This window comes from Trachurus trachurus (genome assembly GCF_905171665.1).
Source record: "Trachurus trachurus genome assembly, chromosome: 12".
NCBI classification, from domain to species: domain Eukaryota; kingdom Metazoa; phylum Chordata; class Actinopteri; order Carangiformes; family Carangidae; genus Trachurus; species Trachurus trachurus.
In genome coordinates, this window is record NC_139908.1 from 22,961,147 (window position 1) to 22,979,726 (window position 18,580).

At 39.9% G+C, this 18,580-nt stretch overlaps 1 protein-coding gene across 1 annotated transcript; it reads right to left on the reverse strand.

Moving 5' to 3' along the window:
- Window positions 1-605: 605 nt before the first annotated feature.
- Window positions 606-10,695, reverse strand: LOC310995134 (complement component C7-like). The gene is made up of 18 exons (XM_083984061.1): window positions 10,447-10,695; window positions 10,298-10,359; window positions 10,113-10,188; window positions 9,400-9,541; window positions 9,101-9,245; window positions 8,826-8,964; window positions 7,710-7,838; window positions 7,344-7,587; window positions 7,061-7,177; window positions 6,753-6,919; window positions 5,825-6,053; window positions 3,975-4,146; window positions 3,686-3,773; window positions 3,435-3,567; window positions 2,966-3,225; window positions 1,711-1,871; window positions 1,419-1,600; window positions 606-1,302 (listed from the first exon to the last, which is right to left on the reverse strand). Exons 1-18 carry the CDS (start codon window positions 10,588-10,590, stop codon window positions 1,124-1,126), a joined length of 2,769 nt encoding a protein of 922 aa, XP_083840187.1. The 5' UTR covers window positions 10,591-10,695; the 3' UTR covers window positions 606-1,123.
- Between the last annotated feature and the right edge of the window lie 7,885 nt (window positions 10,696-18,580).

Sequence of the window (18,580 nt, forward strand, 5' to 3'; positions counted from 1 at the left end):
GTTATATCTTCTGACAGCAATCACTTATATAGAGTGTTTGGTCTGAAACACGGGTCTGTCAGTCACTCTGCTCTGCTGTAAGCCGAGGAGAAAACGTTCCTTGTATCCTACAATCTTTATCCAATGAGGAGAGAGCACAGCATGAAGGGCTGTGTGTGCAGCCAAGAGATGCGCGTGAATGTGGTGACGTAGGGACGAGGACCAATCGATCCATGACGAGGGCTGACAAGAAGTTAGCTAAAACGACCGGATCGCTTACTTCTGCTTTAATGGAACGGCCATTTTTGACGGGGAACACAAAATGGTTTAACATGAATTGAACACAACATAAATGTGAAAATAATGACATAGTGACTCATTGTTATAGAATTCTTTTTTGGCGTATTGCTTAATGTGTCCTCAAATGCAAGTTTTGACTTCTCAGTAGTAGGCTAGTAAAAAAAAATGTAGGGTATTTCAAAAATAGAATTTGAACTCATTACTGGTGATGAGCTTAATTATCCAGGGCATAATTTAAAAGGGTGATTAAGTAGAAGAAAAAAACTCTTTCAAATATTTTTTAACAAAACCAAGAGAACAAAGGGAGTCACACGTATTTCATTCACTTCCATCAGCAAAAGCAAAAGCATTTATTGTAATAAACCTTTAGAACAGAAATCATTCCACCAAAAAAATTCAGTCAAGTCAAAAACTTTTCACTTTCCACAGGAAGTAATAGGAAACAAACAATCTAACCTATTAAATGCCTAGGTTACCTAACACCACCAGCCTTATACATTTTGAGATTAATACTGATGCATCACTGGATCAGAATTTTACAGTTAAATGTGAAATCAAAGAAAAGGACAGCACCACTGGCAGACTTACTGATCCGAAAACACAGCGGATTACTTTCTTTAAGTCTTTGGTCCGTTACTGTGTTTTTATGTAAATTTAAATCCAGATCATGTGTGTTAATAAACCATTTAGCTGACAACATGTGGTTTCTGGGCAGTGGGTCCAGCAGGTCGACAGAGTCTATTTACATCATTCAAGAGTAAGAAAAGATATTAACTTCTAGGCTATTTACAATAAAGTAAAAACCTGAGAGTGATACTTCAAAGTCAATTTACAACCGCCATCTTTATACTGGACAAGCCTCAATACTGATCACGTTCAGCTGCTCCCCAGCACACCGCTTGGCCCCCACCTCGCATTCGGTCATCGTCGTGGCAACGCTGCCATCAGCAGAGCGAACGCACAGGGGAGTGGAGTCTGTAGGGCACTCTGATGGATTCTGGCATATGCATTTACTTGCTGACTCTAGAAATAAAAGAATAATGATACCGATGCAGTGACATATACATACCCATGTTAAAATAATCATTAATTACAAATAATATTTATAAAAAAGTTTGAATTACACCCATCAGACTCACCCTGACAGACTGTCCCTGGACTGCAGGCCGCACAGGATGTGAATGTCTCCTCTGGCTGGTTACAGTCACTGTCACCGACCAACGTGAAGGAGCGTCCGATACAACGCAGAGCTCCAAGCATACAGACGCTAGTTAAACGAGGTTGTGGCAAGCGAAGTCTGGCGCACAGCTGCAGAGAAGTCCTGCATGAAGACAATACATAACTAAATCAGTATCTCATTTTTTGTTGTGCTTTTAGACCAGTCACTTCCATGTTAATAATGTTGGAATAATTTTCAAATGTCATACTCACGAGCACTCAAATGGCATTTTGCACACACACCCAGTCTTTCCTAATTTCTCCCACAATTTGCACTTGATGTCAGACGGAGGAGAAGGTGTAGGAGCTGAGAATAATGAATAAAGAAGATGAAAAGTGGCTATCATTTGACCCATTAGATGTGAAAGGGTTAACTTTTAATAAAAGGTCATCAACTAATACTGCAGTTGCTCAGCACCAAAAGACAGACAGAGCTAGCAATTAGCTAAGAGTAGAACAAAGAGCATCACTTAGCAGCTAAAGAGTCTGATATTTCCTGCAGCAGAAGGTGGAGACCAAAAACTGAGCTAAAAGAGAAGTGAGTTCTGGAGTTACTCTCAGAAGATGGACAGTAGAAAGATAACACCAAATAAATGCTAAATACCTCTAGGTATCTGCTGAATGTGCAGAAGACAACTCTTTCCCAAAACACCACGTCAACTTTAAATATAATACTATGTTACCACAGTGTACACAAATGGCCAAAAGAGATCTGCTACTAAATTTAATTCATATCTCATAGATATGAAACAGAGGAGTGTGATTTATTCATGTCCTCAATTGTAACATTATGAAAAATTGGTTGTTCAATTATTTTCGGTTCAGTTCCATAGGTGGAGTAACAATTGGGTAAAGGTCTTTTCACTGAAGCTGTGGTAATATACACTGCCTGTCCCAAAAAAAAGTCACACACTCTAATATTCCATTGGACCGCCTTTAGCTTTGGTTTCGACACGCATTCGCTGTGGCATCGTTTCAGTAAGCTGCAGTGTCACAACATTTATTTCCATTCAGAGTTGCATTATTTTTCAAAGATTCTCAATGTGGTTAAGGTCTGGACTCTACAGGTATGTTCACATTGGACCACATTTCTTCCTTGAAGATGATGGTTCCCCATTATCCTTCCAGTGTTTAATAATGCATGGGACAGTTCTTAACCCAATTTTAGTCTCAGCAATCTCATTGGATGTTTGCTTGATGCATGTCAATAATTTGTCCTTTCTCAAACAGATTAACATCTTCTCCATGATCACAGTAGGCCTATGTGTCTTCTGACGTGGTTGTTGAAGAAATGAGAAGCTACTGACTGCATCAGTTAGGGTTAAATAAGTTGTTGCCAGCTGAACCATTATCATCCATGCAGTAATTATCCAATGGGAGGCTCTTACCTATTAGTTTAGTTAAATCCGAGTAGTGACTTTTATTTTTTGAATGGGTAGTGTATATATTTTCTTTATAATCAGGAGACTAAAAGAGATTTTGATATGTTCCTGTTCTCTGAGTAAAATATGCGGCTGATTCTGAGAATAAACGTACCTGCTTTACAATGAATGCTTTCTGGAGAGGGAGACCATATCAGGCTGGGATTGCACATGATCTCTGACTCCTCTCCATTTAGCACCGAATGCGCAGGACAGGAGAGGGACAATCTGTCTCCAATCTGATAGGCTGCTTTGGTGGGCGTGGCAATGACGTCTCTGTTGAGAGGGGGATCCCCACATGTGGCCCCTAGGACATGAAGAGAGGGATTATGAGCAAGAGGAACTGAGAAAAGATGAAGAAAATACTATGATTCTTTTGAATGCAAAGGAGTGTACATTCTACAAAAATGGATAACCGGCATCTGGACCCGAATTTGCATAAAAAAAAGTAATATCCTATCACCTGTTTATGTGTTATAGTGACATGTCCTGCTAGAAAAAGAACACAACACTTACGTCTACAAACTCTAGTTTCTGTTGTCCACCTCTGGTTTCCGGTGCACTGAGTTACAGCATTTCCAGTGAGGTAATAGCCACTTATGCAGGCATACTGCACCCTGTTTCCAACCAGGTAATAATCTTTAGGATCCTGAGAAAACAACAACAACAGCAACAGTGCAGCCTTTAATCACTTGTGGTCACAGAAATAGAAAAGCCCAAAAGTCTGCACAATGAAAAATAAAAGAAATATCACGTTGCAGGCTCACCTCAACATATCCGTTGTGGAGGTTTGGAGGAGAACCACATTTCTGTGGTGGAGTCAAAGAAAGACCGAAGCACTGAGGCTCCATCGTCCTGCACACAAACAGTTTACAATGAGAAAAGTGAATTACAAGTGTTTGGATTAGATTAGAGTCAAAATGATCAGATCATGAAGGATTTCACAACAGTGTTCAGAAACATGCATATGTAAAAGAAGTGTACTGTAGGGTTACTGAAAGTGTGTGTGTGTGTGTCCTACGACTATGACAGACAAGTGTGTGTTTGTTTCCGTACTTTAAATACTGGATCTCCGGCTCCTCACAAGGACTGTGATCCTCTGGTGGTCCTATGCAGGAGAGGCCTCCTCTCCTGGGAGCAGGGTTGTTGCAGCTTCGTGTCCTCCTCTTCTGGCCACCAGTACAAGACCTCCAGGATGACCAGCAGCTCCAGCTGCCATGGATCACCCCTGACAGAAAGATACAAAGATTCTCTTACTTGCTCCGCCCATTGGCCCATTGTTTGTGAGGGAATTTATCATGCTAACATCATGACATAAAATGTTAAAAAAAAAAAAATAGATAGAGAACTTTTCTCTCAGTTTTGTTGCACCATGAATAAATGTAACTTATGCCATAACTTGGCATAAGTCTATCTATCTATCTATCTATCTATCTATCTATCTATCTATCTATCTATCTATCTATCTATCTATCTATCTATCTATCTATCTATCTATCTATCTATCTATCTATCTATCTATCTATCTATCTATCTATCTATCTATCTATCTTCGACCACCACATCAACCACATCACCAGGACCGCCTTCTTTCACCTCAAAAACATTGCCCGTGTCCGCCCCGCACTCACCAACTCTGCTGCTGAAACCCTGATTCATGCTTTTATCACATCCAGACTGGACTACTGCAATAGCATCCTATACGGTTCATCATCCAAACTCCTCAATAAACTGCAATACATCCAGAACTCTGCCGCCCGCCTGCTCACCCACACCCGCTCCCGAGAACACATCACCCCTGTCCTCCAGAAACTGCACTGGCTCCCCATCGCACACCGTATACAATTCAAAATCCTCCTGCTCACCTACAAATCACTTAACAACCTGGCCCCCACCTACCTCACAGACCTTCTTCACCACTACAACCCCCCCCCGTGCCCTCCGATCCTCAGCAGGAAATCTCCTGACCCTACCCCCCCGGACCAAGCACCAAACCTGGGGGGACAGAGCCTTCTCCGTTGCCGCCCCCACCCTCTGGAATTCACTCCCCCAACCCATCAGAGACTGTACAGACCCCCACACCTTCAAATCACTTTTAAAAACCCACCTTTTTAAACTGGCTTTTAATCCATAAATTAAATTTGTGTATCTTGTTCTTGTATTTTAACTGTGATAATTTACTGCATTGTATTTTAAATTGTGTTTTTATGTAAGCGTCTTTGAGCACTTGGAAAAGCGCGTTACAAATAAAATTTATTATTATTTATTTATTATCTATCTATCTATCTATCTATCTATCTATCTATCTATCTATCTATCTATCTATCTATCTATCTATCTATCTATCTATCTATCTATCTATCTATCTATCTATCTATCTATCTATCTATCTATCTATCTATCTATCTATCTATCTATCTCCATCTATCTAAACTAAGAATGGATTGCATGTTGGCTCATGTGGATATACTGTTACAGTGTTGGAACAATACAGGCTTTTTAGAACCTTTTCTTTAATTATTTTTAAACATTCTAACATCAATTTAAAAGCCAATCAGTCCAGTGTGTAAAATGAGGGGAAAACAGTGACATCTAGCATTCAGATTCTATTATTTATCTATTACTGTAAATAATTCTATTCTATAATGAATGTGAAACTCTTGAAACGTGTTCTCTGGTTGGCTGGATTTTCCATTCTGTACAAACATGCTCTGTGTATATATAAAATATGAATTATAAGGCTATGAAAACCAAACAGATTTTATTTTATAGCGATTATACACTCATACGAATATATTCATTGGTAGTATATTCAGATTTTGCCAATAAACCTTGACAAATATTACACACTGGACCTTTAACTTATTACTGTAATAAATAACAGACTAAATACAAGTGCTGTTTACCTGGTTGCTCTCCAATCACAGCTCCATTCTCACAGGCTTGTCCTGAGGTTCCCGGGCGGCAGACGCAGCTACACTCGGAGCCCGTCAGCAGTGGCTGCCCGTTGTTCTGGCAGGGCTGGCAGTGACAGGGATGCTCCTCTGCCAGGTATTCCTCTGTTGCTCTTTTCAGGAGGAGCTTTTTCAAACCTGCACACTGGACTTCCTTCACCAGCTCATAGAGAGGACGCAGCTGGAAAAACAAATGACAGTGTACAACTTAGAAATGAGCAGAAAACAAAGAAATACACTGAATATTAAACAAGAAATTTAAAGGTCCTATATGGTTACGTCCTCATATTTTATTTTCTGTGTTTTATTAGAAATGTTGATCCATAAGAAGATATATTTGTCATTTTAAGACCCAAAACTCTTTTTAATGTATTTTTAAATCTCTAAGAGTATAATATTTGAGAGCCAATTAGCGTTGATGCTCTTGTGTACTGTAGCCCCACATCCTGGCTTGTTAAGTATGCTGGTGCACAACAGATCACCACACATAACAACATGTCAGCCATGTATGTGTCTGATATGCAATGCACATCAAAAATGATGAGCATCATGGATTGGCCGCTATCGACAACAAAAAAAACTGACGTCTCTAACTGACAGCTGAGAATTTACAGTGACAAGAGACTGTGATTAAATTGCTATATTGGAATATTTCAAGTGTCACTTTTGACCAAGTTAAGAGTGTTTTCAACCACTTCACAAAGTCAGTGTTAAGATGATTAACCAGCAATCAAAAGCTATTACGGTCTGTCAGCTTTACATGTTATTTCTTCAAAACCGTTTGTCTGCTTCTTGTCTGAAAACAAGGAGGTTGGATGATCTATATCAACACGTGTCACAACAGCATAAGGAATAATCTGATGTATCAGCTCTCACACACCTTCTGGTCTATGACTTGAGGGAAGTCTCTGACGGATGACGCCCAGTTCTGGTAGACCTCTGCATTAGCTTCTGGGTTTTCCAGATCCAGAACAGACAAAGCGCTTATGAAGGCTCCACTTCCGCCAATAACGTTGACCTTAATTGGCTTCTTGCTCCTATCGTATCCTGTGGACGAATGACAACAGAATCTAGTGTGCATGGTTGTCACGTTTGATATCATCTATTCAAATGAAATTGAAATTAATCATTTCTTTGATCCTACAAACTGTACGGTCAGAAAGTCTCAATGCAAAGGTTTTCACTCACTTTCGCCGGAGGACATGGATCGTGTCAGTTTTTCACAGGTGATTGTCGTTTTCTTAAAAAAAAAAAAACGGCGTTTCACCTTTCTCCAACACCTCTGGTACTCGATATCTGTTATTTCTTTACACAAGCAACACAGGGACAACAGATTTAAAACAGATCAAAATGCTCAAATTGACACCACATTTTGTCCAATAAAAATGTTCATTATGAGTGAGCTATAATTAGCCTACATATTTAAAAACTTTTGTTCTTTCAAGTTAATCAACAAATCTAAAGCTCTTACCGGAATCAGCAAGTGCCGTTCGGTCAAATTCCAGCAAGGCTTGGTATTCGCCTCCGAGTGAGCCCTCAGAGAGGTAGTGTGTGCCGTACGCCTCCAGCAGCTGGCGGTAGGCAGAGTAGTCGTACGTGAGCGGCAGAGAGGACAGGGCCTTCCAGAAACCTTCGGCCAGTGTAAGATACCGAGGGGCAGAGTTTTGGAACTGGGCCAGTTCCACTCTGTTCTTCAGGATTATCAACCTGTGGGCCTGGACAAAAGAGACCATGTCATTTTCCTTTAACCCAACCAGTGACTGAGCCAAACGACAGCAAGTCACTCTCAAAGACTGTCAGACACAAACCATTAAGACGCGTGAGGTCATATCATTACCTTAGTTTTGGTGAGGTCTTTGTGGAAGGTGCGGCGGTCATGTTCGAATAAGGCGTTGGATTGGATGTGTTGCATGTAGGTCCAGGAGTTGTCATAGGATTCATCGCTCTCATCATTGTTCACTGTCACCTGCAGCACAAACAACCAAAGCTGTGTTAAACACATTTAGTTTCAGTCCACATCAGTAGGTTCAACAACTGTTTGATGGATTGGCATCATTTTCTCCTCAGGATGAACTCTTAACAGTTGTGCTCTCTGGAGTCAAACTACCAACATCATCATTTAAAACTGTTAATTTGTCCAATACATAGTTTAAGACAAAATAGGCTACATGCAAATGTGATGTTCTCATCACAGCTGGACATTATGTTCAACACAACACCAGCATTGTCATTTTGCTAATGTTAGCATGTTGACATTAGCCTTACAGAGCTACATATTAGCATGGCTCTAGACTCTATACTGTTTTTCATTTATTGTTTTTCAATTACAGGAAAGATCTTTCTAAAACTTTTTTAAATAGATGAATTAAGTCTCCCAGTAATACTAAATAATAAAAATAGTAGTATAAATAGGTACTGCTTTATTTAAGCATGTAGCTTACCATCCAAGTTTGGAACACTTTTTCTCTTTGAAAACAAAAGTATGAGGATGGAGATGAATGATGACAGAATAACTTTTATTTTATTTTATTTTGCACTCTAACTCATATGTCATTAAACTGACCAATTAGAGGAAAGAAAGGGTGTGTTAGAATAAAGCTACGAAGATTGAATTCCGGAGGATATGAAAGCTGTTTTCTTTTTTAGATGCACGTTAAGACATTTGAACTTGTAAATTTGTGAATAATAGTTGTAAATATGTAAATAGCGAATCACATTAACACTGTAGGAGGTAAATTAGCTCAAATACAGTTTCTAAATTAATCCTACTTCACAGGAAGAGCACAGGTCTCTGTTTATTTGGTGCCTCAGTGAGTCGTCGCTGTGACGCAGCAACTAACTTGACTACATGGAATGCCGTCGTTCTTTATGTTAATTCAGATCAGATTCACCGTAGTCAGAGAAGTCAGGGCTGTGACTAACATGAAAACCAACTGTACAGTGACTGACTCACCTCAAAGCTGTACCTGAGGGCGCTCTGTGGCAGTCTGTAATAGACTCTGTCGGTACCACTGAACACCTTCCTGCACTGGCCTCCAAAGCTCTTAGTGTTGATCACACTTCCTCTCAGTTTCCCTGTTAACACGTCATACCTGTAAAACATGATACAGCAGACAGACTTAGGGATGTGTATCCAACAGCTGACAACATACTGAGTTTTAAATATGGTTATCCAAACGTCCTATAGTTTGTCCTTGTCCCCAATATCATGGCGGTGGAGTGACTCACCCTTGGCCTGTGAAGTCAGAGTTGGGAGGCGTCTTTTCGAGGTCACATACGTACGGGCTGTTGTCTTGGTCACAGCCTCTCTCATCCAGTCCATCTTCACAGTCCTGGTCTCCGTTACACACCAAAGTCTGGCTGATACACTGACCTGAGATCAGGGTTTCAATAATACATTTTTATTGCACATTAAAACAGACACAATTTAGTGAGAGAAAAATAAGTAGATCGCCTTTCTCTTATTATTTTAGCTGTAAAGTTTGTTTAAATCTTCTTTTTTGGGGGGTCTCTATAATGTATCTTACCTGAGGTGCAGCGGAACCTGTCTCCACATCCTGTTTGCAGTGGACATGCTTTCTGTGGGACGCATGGTTGTGTTTGTGTTGCTTGTCCTGAACATGGTGTTCCACCAAACTGGGCATACACTTCAACGTGGCGAGTACGCACCTGAAAGGGAAGCGGGCACGAATGGATGTACACAAATGAATTAAATAACGCAGGCCAAACGCAATGATGATAAGAACCCCCCTTGACTTTTACTTTTACAAATGCAGGCAAATGCTACTACAGTAGATATTGGAGAGATGAATTAAAGTATCCCAAATTACAACTAATTTCACTTGATTTTCACAAAAGCAACAAAGACATTTACTCCAAAAGTCTCTAGTGAGCCTGGATGTACGTATATGAAGGACCCCACAATACATCCAGCATGATTCATGATCTGCTTTGTGGATTTATCTAAAAAGTCTGACCAACAATCATTGGATATCTCACTATAATTGTGAAATATCAGACTGTTCTCTGTTTACTCTACTGCAGTGTGGAGGAAACAGAACGGTTCACACACTTGCATTGTGGGGGCTCACATCTGTGCACATAACGTTGGTCCCAACCAGGTTAGTTAGTATCTTACAGTGCAGACCATTTAATAAGGGAAGTGAACATGTAGGATTAAGTTTTGGCCACATTTTCAAGCAACCAATGCACATTATTAGTATGTGATCCTTTAAAGTACCTTTGTCCTGGTGCAGCCATCACACTCAGACCAGTCTCCGTAAGCCGCCCATCTGCAGTTCACACGCTGCTGACCACTGAGGCAAATACACATTAACATCATTAAAAACATGTGTGTCATATTCTTCTCTTGAGTGCATGTACCATACAGCGCAAGTGATGTAGCCTTCATCTATCTATACCTACCTAGCTGTAGACACACAGCTGAGCAGGAACGCCAAAGACGGCAGGGCAACTGCTACATCCAGCTGTGAACAAAAATCAAGTAAAGTAATTCAAAGATAAGAATATTTATGATCAAACCAAACTATATCTAGTTGTTGATATTAGAGCACCTTCATGATGTGCTCCACAGAGTCCAGGCTTCTCTTCTGGACCTGCACCCAAACACTCAGCGTCTTATATCCAGTTAGCTTACGGACATTGCACAACTGAACCCCAAGTTCAGGAATTCCCACAATGGAGAAACTCTTATTCATCAAATCAGAATCAGATTTGTGCTGCCTCTGTTCACACGATGAGTCAACAACAGAGAGTCCCTGTTCAGAACAACAAGTTCAGTCATGCTTGTCACACACACACACACACACACACACACACACACACACACACACACACACACACACACACACACACACACACACACACACACACACACACACACACACACAAAACCAGATTCAACTTTGAGTGCTAAAGCTCCTGAAGCCTGACGGGATAAATTGCGACACAGCTGTTTGTCTTCAGTGAGGCAGAAGCTCAGTCTGCATAGTCAAAGGTCATAAAAATCCACATTTACCCACATTTAAATGTGTTTGACTCTCGTTGTGCAAACATGAAATACACACAGAAGCACTCACATCGTCATCTGTACAAAACCATATAACTTAATCCACATTTCATTCTTAGTTTAACATGTTTTTTTTTGTTTTTTTGTTTTTTTTACATTTGAAAATAACAACTTAAATCCTTATGGATGAATCAAATATGTTCAGTCAGAGTGTAGATAGATATTCCCTTACCTCTCACCCCATTGTTTCTAGCTATTTACTTTTTTATTCTCACTTCTATCTCAAATCTGCTTTAAAATGTCTTTCTACAATATTGATCTTCAAACACTGTTAATATTATTTCTCATCCAGCTCTGCAAAGGCCTCTCATCAATTTTCAATCTGGTGGAGGAGATGCAGCACAAATTTAGCAATAATACTGTAATACAAATGTATCTCACATTTCGCACAAACTGCCTTTAAAGAGTGCAGAAATAACTCAAGTGAAAAAAAATAAAGTTGTTGATCAAGTAGGAAGAACTCAAGACAAAATACAGGACCAAATACCAATTTGTCTTCTGTAATCCATGCTGAGTGTTTACTGTAATTACTGTCAGCCCTTCATGTGTCTAATTTTATTGAGAGGGAAATCCAATAAAACACAACAAAAGAAAAGAGGACAGATACATTTCAAAGGATGAAAGTAAAGAAAAGCCTCCTCACCAGATCTGGAGCTCATCCTGGCTGCTGTCAGAGAACCAACACCTGATGAATGAGGAGGTTTAATTGGTTTACAGTAAATGACTTGTGTCCTCAGTGGCCCTATGGTGGCTGCCATCTAGTGGTGACTTCATTCCTCCTGCACAACAACACTGATGTAGGGGCGACCGGTAATGTCTCAGCTCCCATAACTTGCAGAGTGTTCGTGGTAGGGCTCCCGAATGTTGATACAGAGTAGGCTACCCTCATTTGTTCTCTACAAATAGCAGTGCCTTAAACTCCTCAAACTATATCACAGAATTCACTATCTGATGTCAAATGCAAGGAGTGCCACTGTTACAACCAACCCCATAGATTGTAACACAACCTGGGGTCAATTGTAACAGTGAGATTAAAAACTAAAAACTGAGAACAAACCAAAAAAAACATGCATCTATGTATGCATGTTACAACACTAAAGCATCTATCTGTGAACAAAAATAACTCATCGTATCAGTGGTGTGGATCTTAACATTAGAAAGCTATCTTAAAGGACATATTCTGATAATACCAGTGAATGTTGTACATGAATGAATGGAAACCTTCAGCAGGAGGTCAGAAGCAGCTCGTAGTCCATGTATAATTCCAGGAAAGATGGTGACACTTACAATAATAAAACAACAAAGATAAAAGGTGTTAGAACCATCCCCACCCCTGTCAGCCATTGTTTAGCTGTACCAGCATGGTGGTTTGAAATAAACATTGATGAAATGACTCATATTTTACCTAAGAACCTGCTCTTTCATCTTATACAAGTTTATTCAAACTTCAACGGTAGTTTAGGCTTGGTCCAAAATATCAGTTTCTGTAAAACCTACAGTACACACTTATTGACACAGCCATGCAAATTCACATGCAATGTCAGGGAGTGAGGTCTACACATGATATTTATCACATTATTGGTGAAAGCGATGCTGTTACAACCGTCCCCGGTCCCCCCTACTGCGGTTTCCCAGTGTCAGCATGTTTTAGGCAATGTGTGTGTGTGACGTGTGTGGTTGGAAAAGCTGTATAATTTCTATGATCTCTTTCTTCACTTTTTATTTGCCTCGACATATTTATTTCTTCATTCTCATACTGACGCATATACCCACCAAAATTATATACCCAGCCGCGGACTTCATTCAGTTAAGGAAAAATAAAAGTGATTTTTTTTTTTTTTCAACACAGTTGCTGAGCAGTCCTTGTCGGGAAATTCTAGATTGGTTCTCAATAAAATCCAGGCTATGACCTTATTGCCTCCCGTAACAAGAGGAGAGAACAATATGATGAGGAGCAGATATTGGCATCAACTTACAGTATGACCGGTATTTTGTTTCATTGCTTTTGAAAAACAGTTGATTGAGCTCATGCAAATACATCATCACAGCTGATTCTGTTTTTTCTTTTTACAGTAACAGTAATTTCTTCTGCTCCTTTTTCTTTTTGTATATTTGACATTAGTGAATTACAGCTACTGTAAATGCAGATTTTTTTTCTCTTTACTCTAAGTAATTTCCATTAGCAAATGCACGTGTTTACTGCAAATCCTGTCATTTACTGTCTTCTTCTTTCACACAGTAAACTCTGCATTCTGCAAAGCTGCTCTGAGATGGGTCGTTCACTTTTTGTACTTTAGAGTGTTACAAAAAAAAGGAACAAAATTCATGCCGAACAAATGAAAAATGAAGAGGGGTTCAAAATCAAATTCAGTATAGCATGAACATCAATTTATGATCAATACAATAATCTGCCTATTGTAAAACATTAGATCCGACACATGTAAAGTAATTCAGTTTGTGTTATTCCATCAGTTGTTAGTGTTTTTTGACACTGTGCTGTGACTGACTACATGTTTCTGTTAGAAGACAACATGTGTCAGTGTTTTGGTAGATTTGGTGAGTTGTGTTTGTGTATTACAGTATTGTATTTTGGAAATGTGTGTCTGTGGTTAGTTACACTGTGTGATTTTGAGCATGAAATTAACTGTTTTGGGAATTGTGTGTTTTAGGTGTGATGTGTGTTAAGAGTTTTGAAAAAGTGTTTTAAGGGTCATAGCGATCGTAAAAAAAAACTGTAATGAGGATCATGACAACAAACATGTGTGTGCCCTGTCAAACCTGTTACATAACCATATGAACAATAATATTAATGTGACTTCGACATCAACATTTAAAGCAGAAGTAAGTGGTCCGGTCGTTTTCGCTAATGCTGCGTTCCAGGCAGGCTTTTGAAATCGTAAATTACAGCTTCAAGTCACAACTTACGACTTTGTAGCGTTCCAGGCAACCCACTCGTGTTTTTCCGACCTGTTTTACCTGTGAAAGTCACTATAACGGCCACTCGTAACTTCCGACCGGTGAACTCGTACCAGATCGAACTGGTACGACTTCACAGGTCGGAAAAAATAAGAGTTTCCTTGAACGCACCATAACAGTCCTCGTCCCTACGTCGCCACATTCACGGCGTCCCTTGGCTGCACACACAGCCCTGCATGCCGTTCTCTCTCCTCATTGGATAAAAACTGTAGGATACGATAAATGTTTTCTCCTCGGCTCAGAGCAGAGCAGAGTGACTGACAGACCCGTGTTTCAGTCCAAACACTCTATGTAAGTGATTGCTGTCGGAAGATATAACTATTTAAGACTTATATTAAAGCAGAAGTGAGTGATATATTTGTGTTAATATAAGTCTTAAATAGTTATATCTTCCGACAGCAATCACTTACATAGAGTGTTTGGACTGAAACACGGGTCTCTCAGTCCCTCTGCTCTGCTCTGAGCCGAAGAGAAAACATTTATCGTATCCTACAGTTTTTATCCAATGAGGAGAGAGAACGGCATGCAGGGCTGTGTGTGCAGCCAAGGAACGCCGTGAATGTGGTGACGTAGCGACAAGGACTGTTATGGTGCGTTCAAGGAAACTCGTATTTTTCCGACCGTGAAGTGGTACCAGTTCGATCTGGTACGAGTTCACCGGTCGGAAGTTACGAGTGGCCGTTATAGTGACTTTCACCGGTAAAACAGGTCGGAAAAACACGAGTGGGTTGCCTGGAACGCTACAAAGTCGTAAGTTGTGACTTGAAGCTGTAATTTACGATTTCAAAAGCCTGCCTGGAACGCAGCATTAGCGAAAACGACCGGATCACTCACTTCTGCTTTAACACAAATATATCACTTACTTCTGCTTTAAATAACAGTTGTTCTTCTGTTCGGCCATTTTCTTCCGCCTTTTTACGGTCTTCTTCTAGTCCTTCATACTTTGTGCTATTTCAACAATTCATATATCAAAACGTGCAGCTTTTTTTTAACTTTATCGGCATTACTTTTCTCTTTTTAACTATTTATACTTTTTTAAAATATTTAACTTTTTCTGCAAATTAAACTCTAGACAAATTATTTTCTCCAGTTTTGTAGCCACACTTGTCTTCTGGCTAAAATTCTGGTCAAAAATGCAAAGAGACTTAGATAATAATTTAAAATATTTTTTAAATGCAGCCAGGGAGCTCTCTGCTCTCATTCAGCCCAATGCATTTTTTTCACAGCAGCAGGAGAAGGAGCTCAACAGCTCTGTCTGTAGTCCAGTTGGTAAGGTGGCCGCTTGCCAACCCCAAGGTCACTAGTTTGAATCTAGGCTGAGCAATCTTGTTATGTGATGTTGAATTCTGCTCCCCTCCCCCACCCTCAATTGGTTACAGGTGTTTGTTAAGAGACGCATTGATTGCTACTGCCACCGTTTGCAGCACATCATCACATTACAATGGCAACATGCCAATGTGTGTGCTCTCTGTGGCGAAGCGGCAGAGTAAAGGTTTAGTGATCATGAGGTTGTGGGTTCGATTCCTGGTTCAAATCTTGCCTTTCCCAGTCGTCCTCTGTTGACTTCTGATAACTTGCTTAGTTGCTTCATGTTGAAACTGCTGCTCTCAGCCTGAAATTCACAGAAATTTTCATTCTAAGTCATTCAAGCTTGACTCTCAAGCTTTCTTGGTGTTGACACAGTGTGTTTCCAACAGGTGCAGCTTTGGGCTCGTTAACTTCAGAGTGAGACAGAGTGCAGCTCATCAACAGACAACAGTCTCTGTAACTGTGTGTACACTGTGGCTTTGAGGCAGAGTGAAAGGCTACTGACCTTGAGGTTGTGGGTTCGATTCCTACCTTGGTCAAACATTTGTATGGTGATCACTGCTTGCACTATTTGCTGATTCTGCAACAGCGTTCAGCTGCTTTCAGCATTCACACCATTTCCATTCTTGGAAATGCTTTTTCTAGTTAGTGTGAATGCTGAAAGCATTCGCACTATTGTTCTTCTGTTCGGCCATTTTCTTCCGCCTTTTTACGGTCTTCTTCTAGTCCTTCATACTTTGTGCTATTTCAACAATTCATATATCAAAACGTGCAGCTTTTTTTGAACTTTATCGGCATTACTTTTCTCTTTTTAACTATTTATACTTTTTAAAATATTTAACTTTTTCTGCAAATTAAACTCTAGACAAATTATTTTCTCCAGTTTTGTAGCCACACTTTTCTTCTGGCTAAAGTTCTGGTCAAAAATGCAAAGAGACTTAGATAATAATTTAAAATATTTTTTAAATGCAGCCAGGGAGCTCTCTGCTCTCGTTCAGCCCAATGCATTCTTTTCACAGCAGCAGGAGAAGGAGCTCAACTTTGTAACTTCTCCACATCTCTGTCTGTAGTCCAGTTGGTAAGGTGGCCGCTTGCCATCCCCAAGGTCACTATTTCGAATCCAGGCTGAGCAATCTTGTTATGTGATGTTGAATTCTGCTCCCCTCCCCCACCCTCAATTGGTTACAGGTGTTCGTTAAGAGACGCATTAATTGCTTCTGCCACCGTTTGCAGCACATCATCACATTACAATGGCAACATGCTTATGTCTGTGCTCTCTGTGGCGAAGTGGCAGAGTAAAGGTTTATTGATCATGAGGTCATGGGTTCGATTCCTGCCTCATTCATGTCGTACTTTCTGCTAGAGACTTCATTCAAATTCTGATTTGTAGACAAACTTCTAATGGCTCATTTATAAAATCTCACATTCATCAAAGTCTCAACCTCTACCTCATCGGAAGTGTTGGAATGGCCTAGTGGATAAGGTTCCTGCCATCCAACCACAAGGTCACAGGTTCAAATCCCACCTGAGCAGTCTTGTTAGTGTGTCAGCCACTTTGAACTTTAACCAATACCACTTGGTCTGGTCACATGATCAAACTTGATAATGCATATGCGCCCCCACCTATTCTCTTTACCTCTTTCAATCTTGGTTTGTGTTAACATGTTTCTTGTTTATACCACTGCACTAAGATTGATTTGCACTGGAACTACAGCTTTGGGCTCGTTAACTTCAGAGTGAGACAGAGTGCAGTTCATCAACAGACAACAGTCTCTGCAACTGTGTGTACACTGTGGCCTAGAGGCAGAGTGAAAGTCTGCATACCATGAGGTTGTGGGTTCGATACCTACCTTGGTCAACCATTTGAATGGTGATCACTGCTTGCACTATTTGCTAATTCTGCAACAGCGTTCAGCTGCTTTCAGCATTCACACGCATTTCCATCAGGAAATGCTACTTTATCTAGTTTGGTTTACTGTTAAGTGTCATTTTCTGCACAACATGAAAAGCAGACACAAAGTTACACTCTAGATTGGTTTTGCGTCAATGACCTGTTGGTGAATAAGGTGGAGAAATTATAATAATACTAATACTAATAATAATTTTATTTATATAGTATTTTTCAAGCAAATGCACAAAGTGCTTTACAGATAAAACATCACAGAATAAGAACTAAAACAGAAAAAAAGAAAAACCCATGCAAACCCCCCTCCCTCTGAGGTCACATGACCCACAATTAATCAATCAAAAATGAGGTCACATGACCCACAATCAATCAAAAATAGCCCATAGTCAACAGCAGTGCACCCACCAAAACAGTAAAAGCACAGATTCACAAAGGTACAATACAAATGATTTTATAAATAAGTAAGTAAAATGCGCTTGCAGTACCTACAGATAAAATGTTAGAATAATTAAACAAGAACAGGAAACAGTTATGCCAACCTATAAAAGTGGGTGTAGTGGAAAACGTAGATTTTAATTCAAAAGCCACTCGATTTATTAGCAGTAGGCTGGTACAGCTGGCTCGACTCGTATATTACTGTCTTGTGTTCCTTAAAGCAGAAGTAAGTGGTCCGGTCTTGAAAAATACAAAGAGGTGATATGCTATATTTAAGAATAAATTATATGTTCATTGAATATTTTCTGTTAAAAAAAAAAAAAAGCTCAAATCATTAACTGTTTGATGTTCTGTGTACGTGTTATCTAGCCTTAAATGCCCTGTTTTAGTGTTATACATGCAAATATATGCATGCATATACATGCTATCTTCTTAAATTTGAAAATATTAGAATTAAATTTCCAATTTATTATTATATTGGTTGCTTCATCCATTCATTTTTACATTGTGCCAACCAACCCCACGAAGTGTGCCAACCAACCCCGTGTCGGGGCTGGTTGGCACAAGTGCGCGGTATGATTTTATTCATAAATAAATTGATTTTAGAATATAACTGTGGACAATGAAATGTGTTTAGTTAAAGCTGACACCTTAACCTTTCATTTAATGCTGGTTTGAATATTCTCACATAAATGATGCCAGAGTGCTATGGCAAAGAGTGAAAAGTGTGCCAACCAACCCCGGTCTCCCCTACGACTTCACGGTCGGAAAAATACGAGTTTCCTTGAACGCACCATAACAGTCCTCGTCCCTACGTCGCCACATTCACGGCGTCCCTTGGCTGCACACACAGCCCTTCATGCCGTTCTCTCTCCTCATTGGATAAAAACTGTAGGATACGATAAATGTTTTCTCCTCGGCTCAGAGCAGAGCAGAGGGACTGACAGACCCGTGTTTCAGACCAAACACTCTATGTAAGTGATTGCTGTCAGAA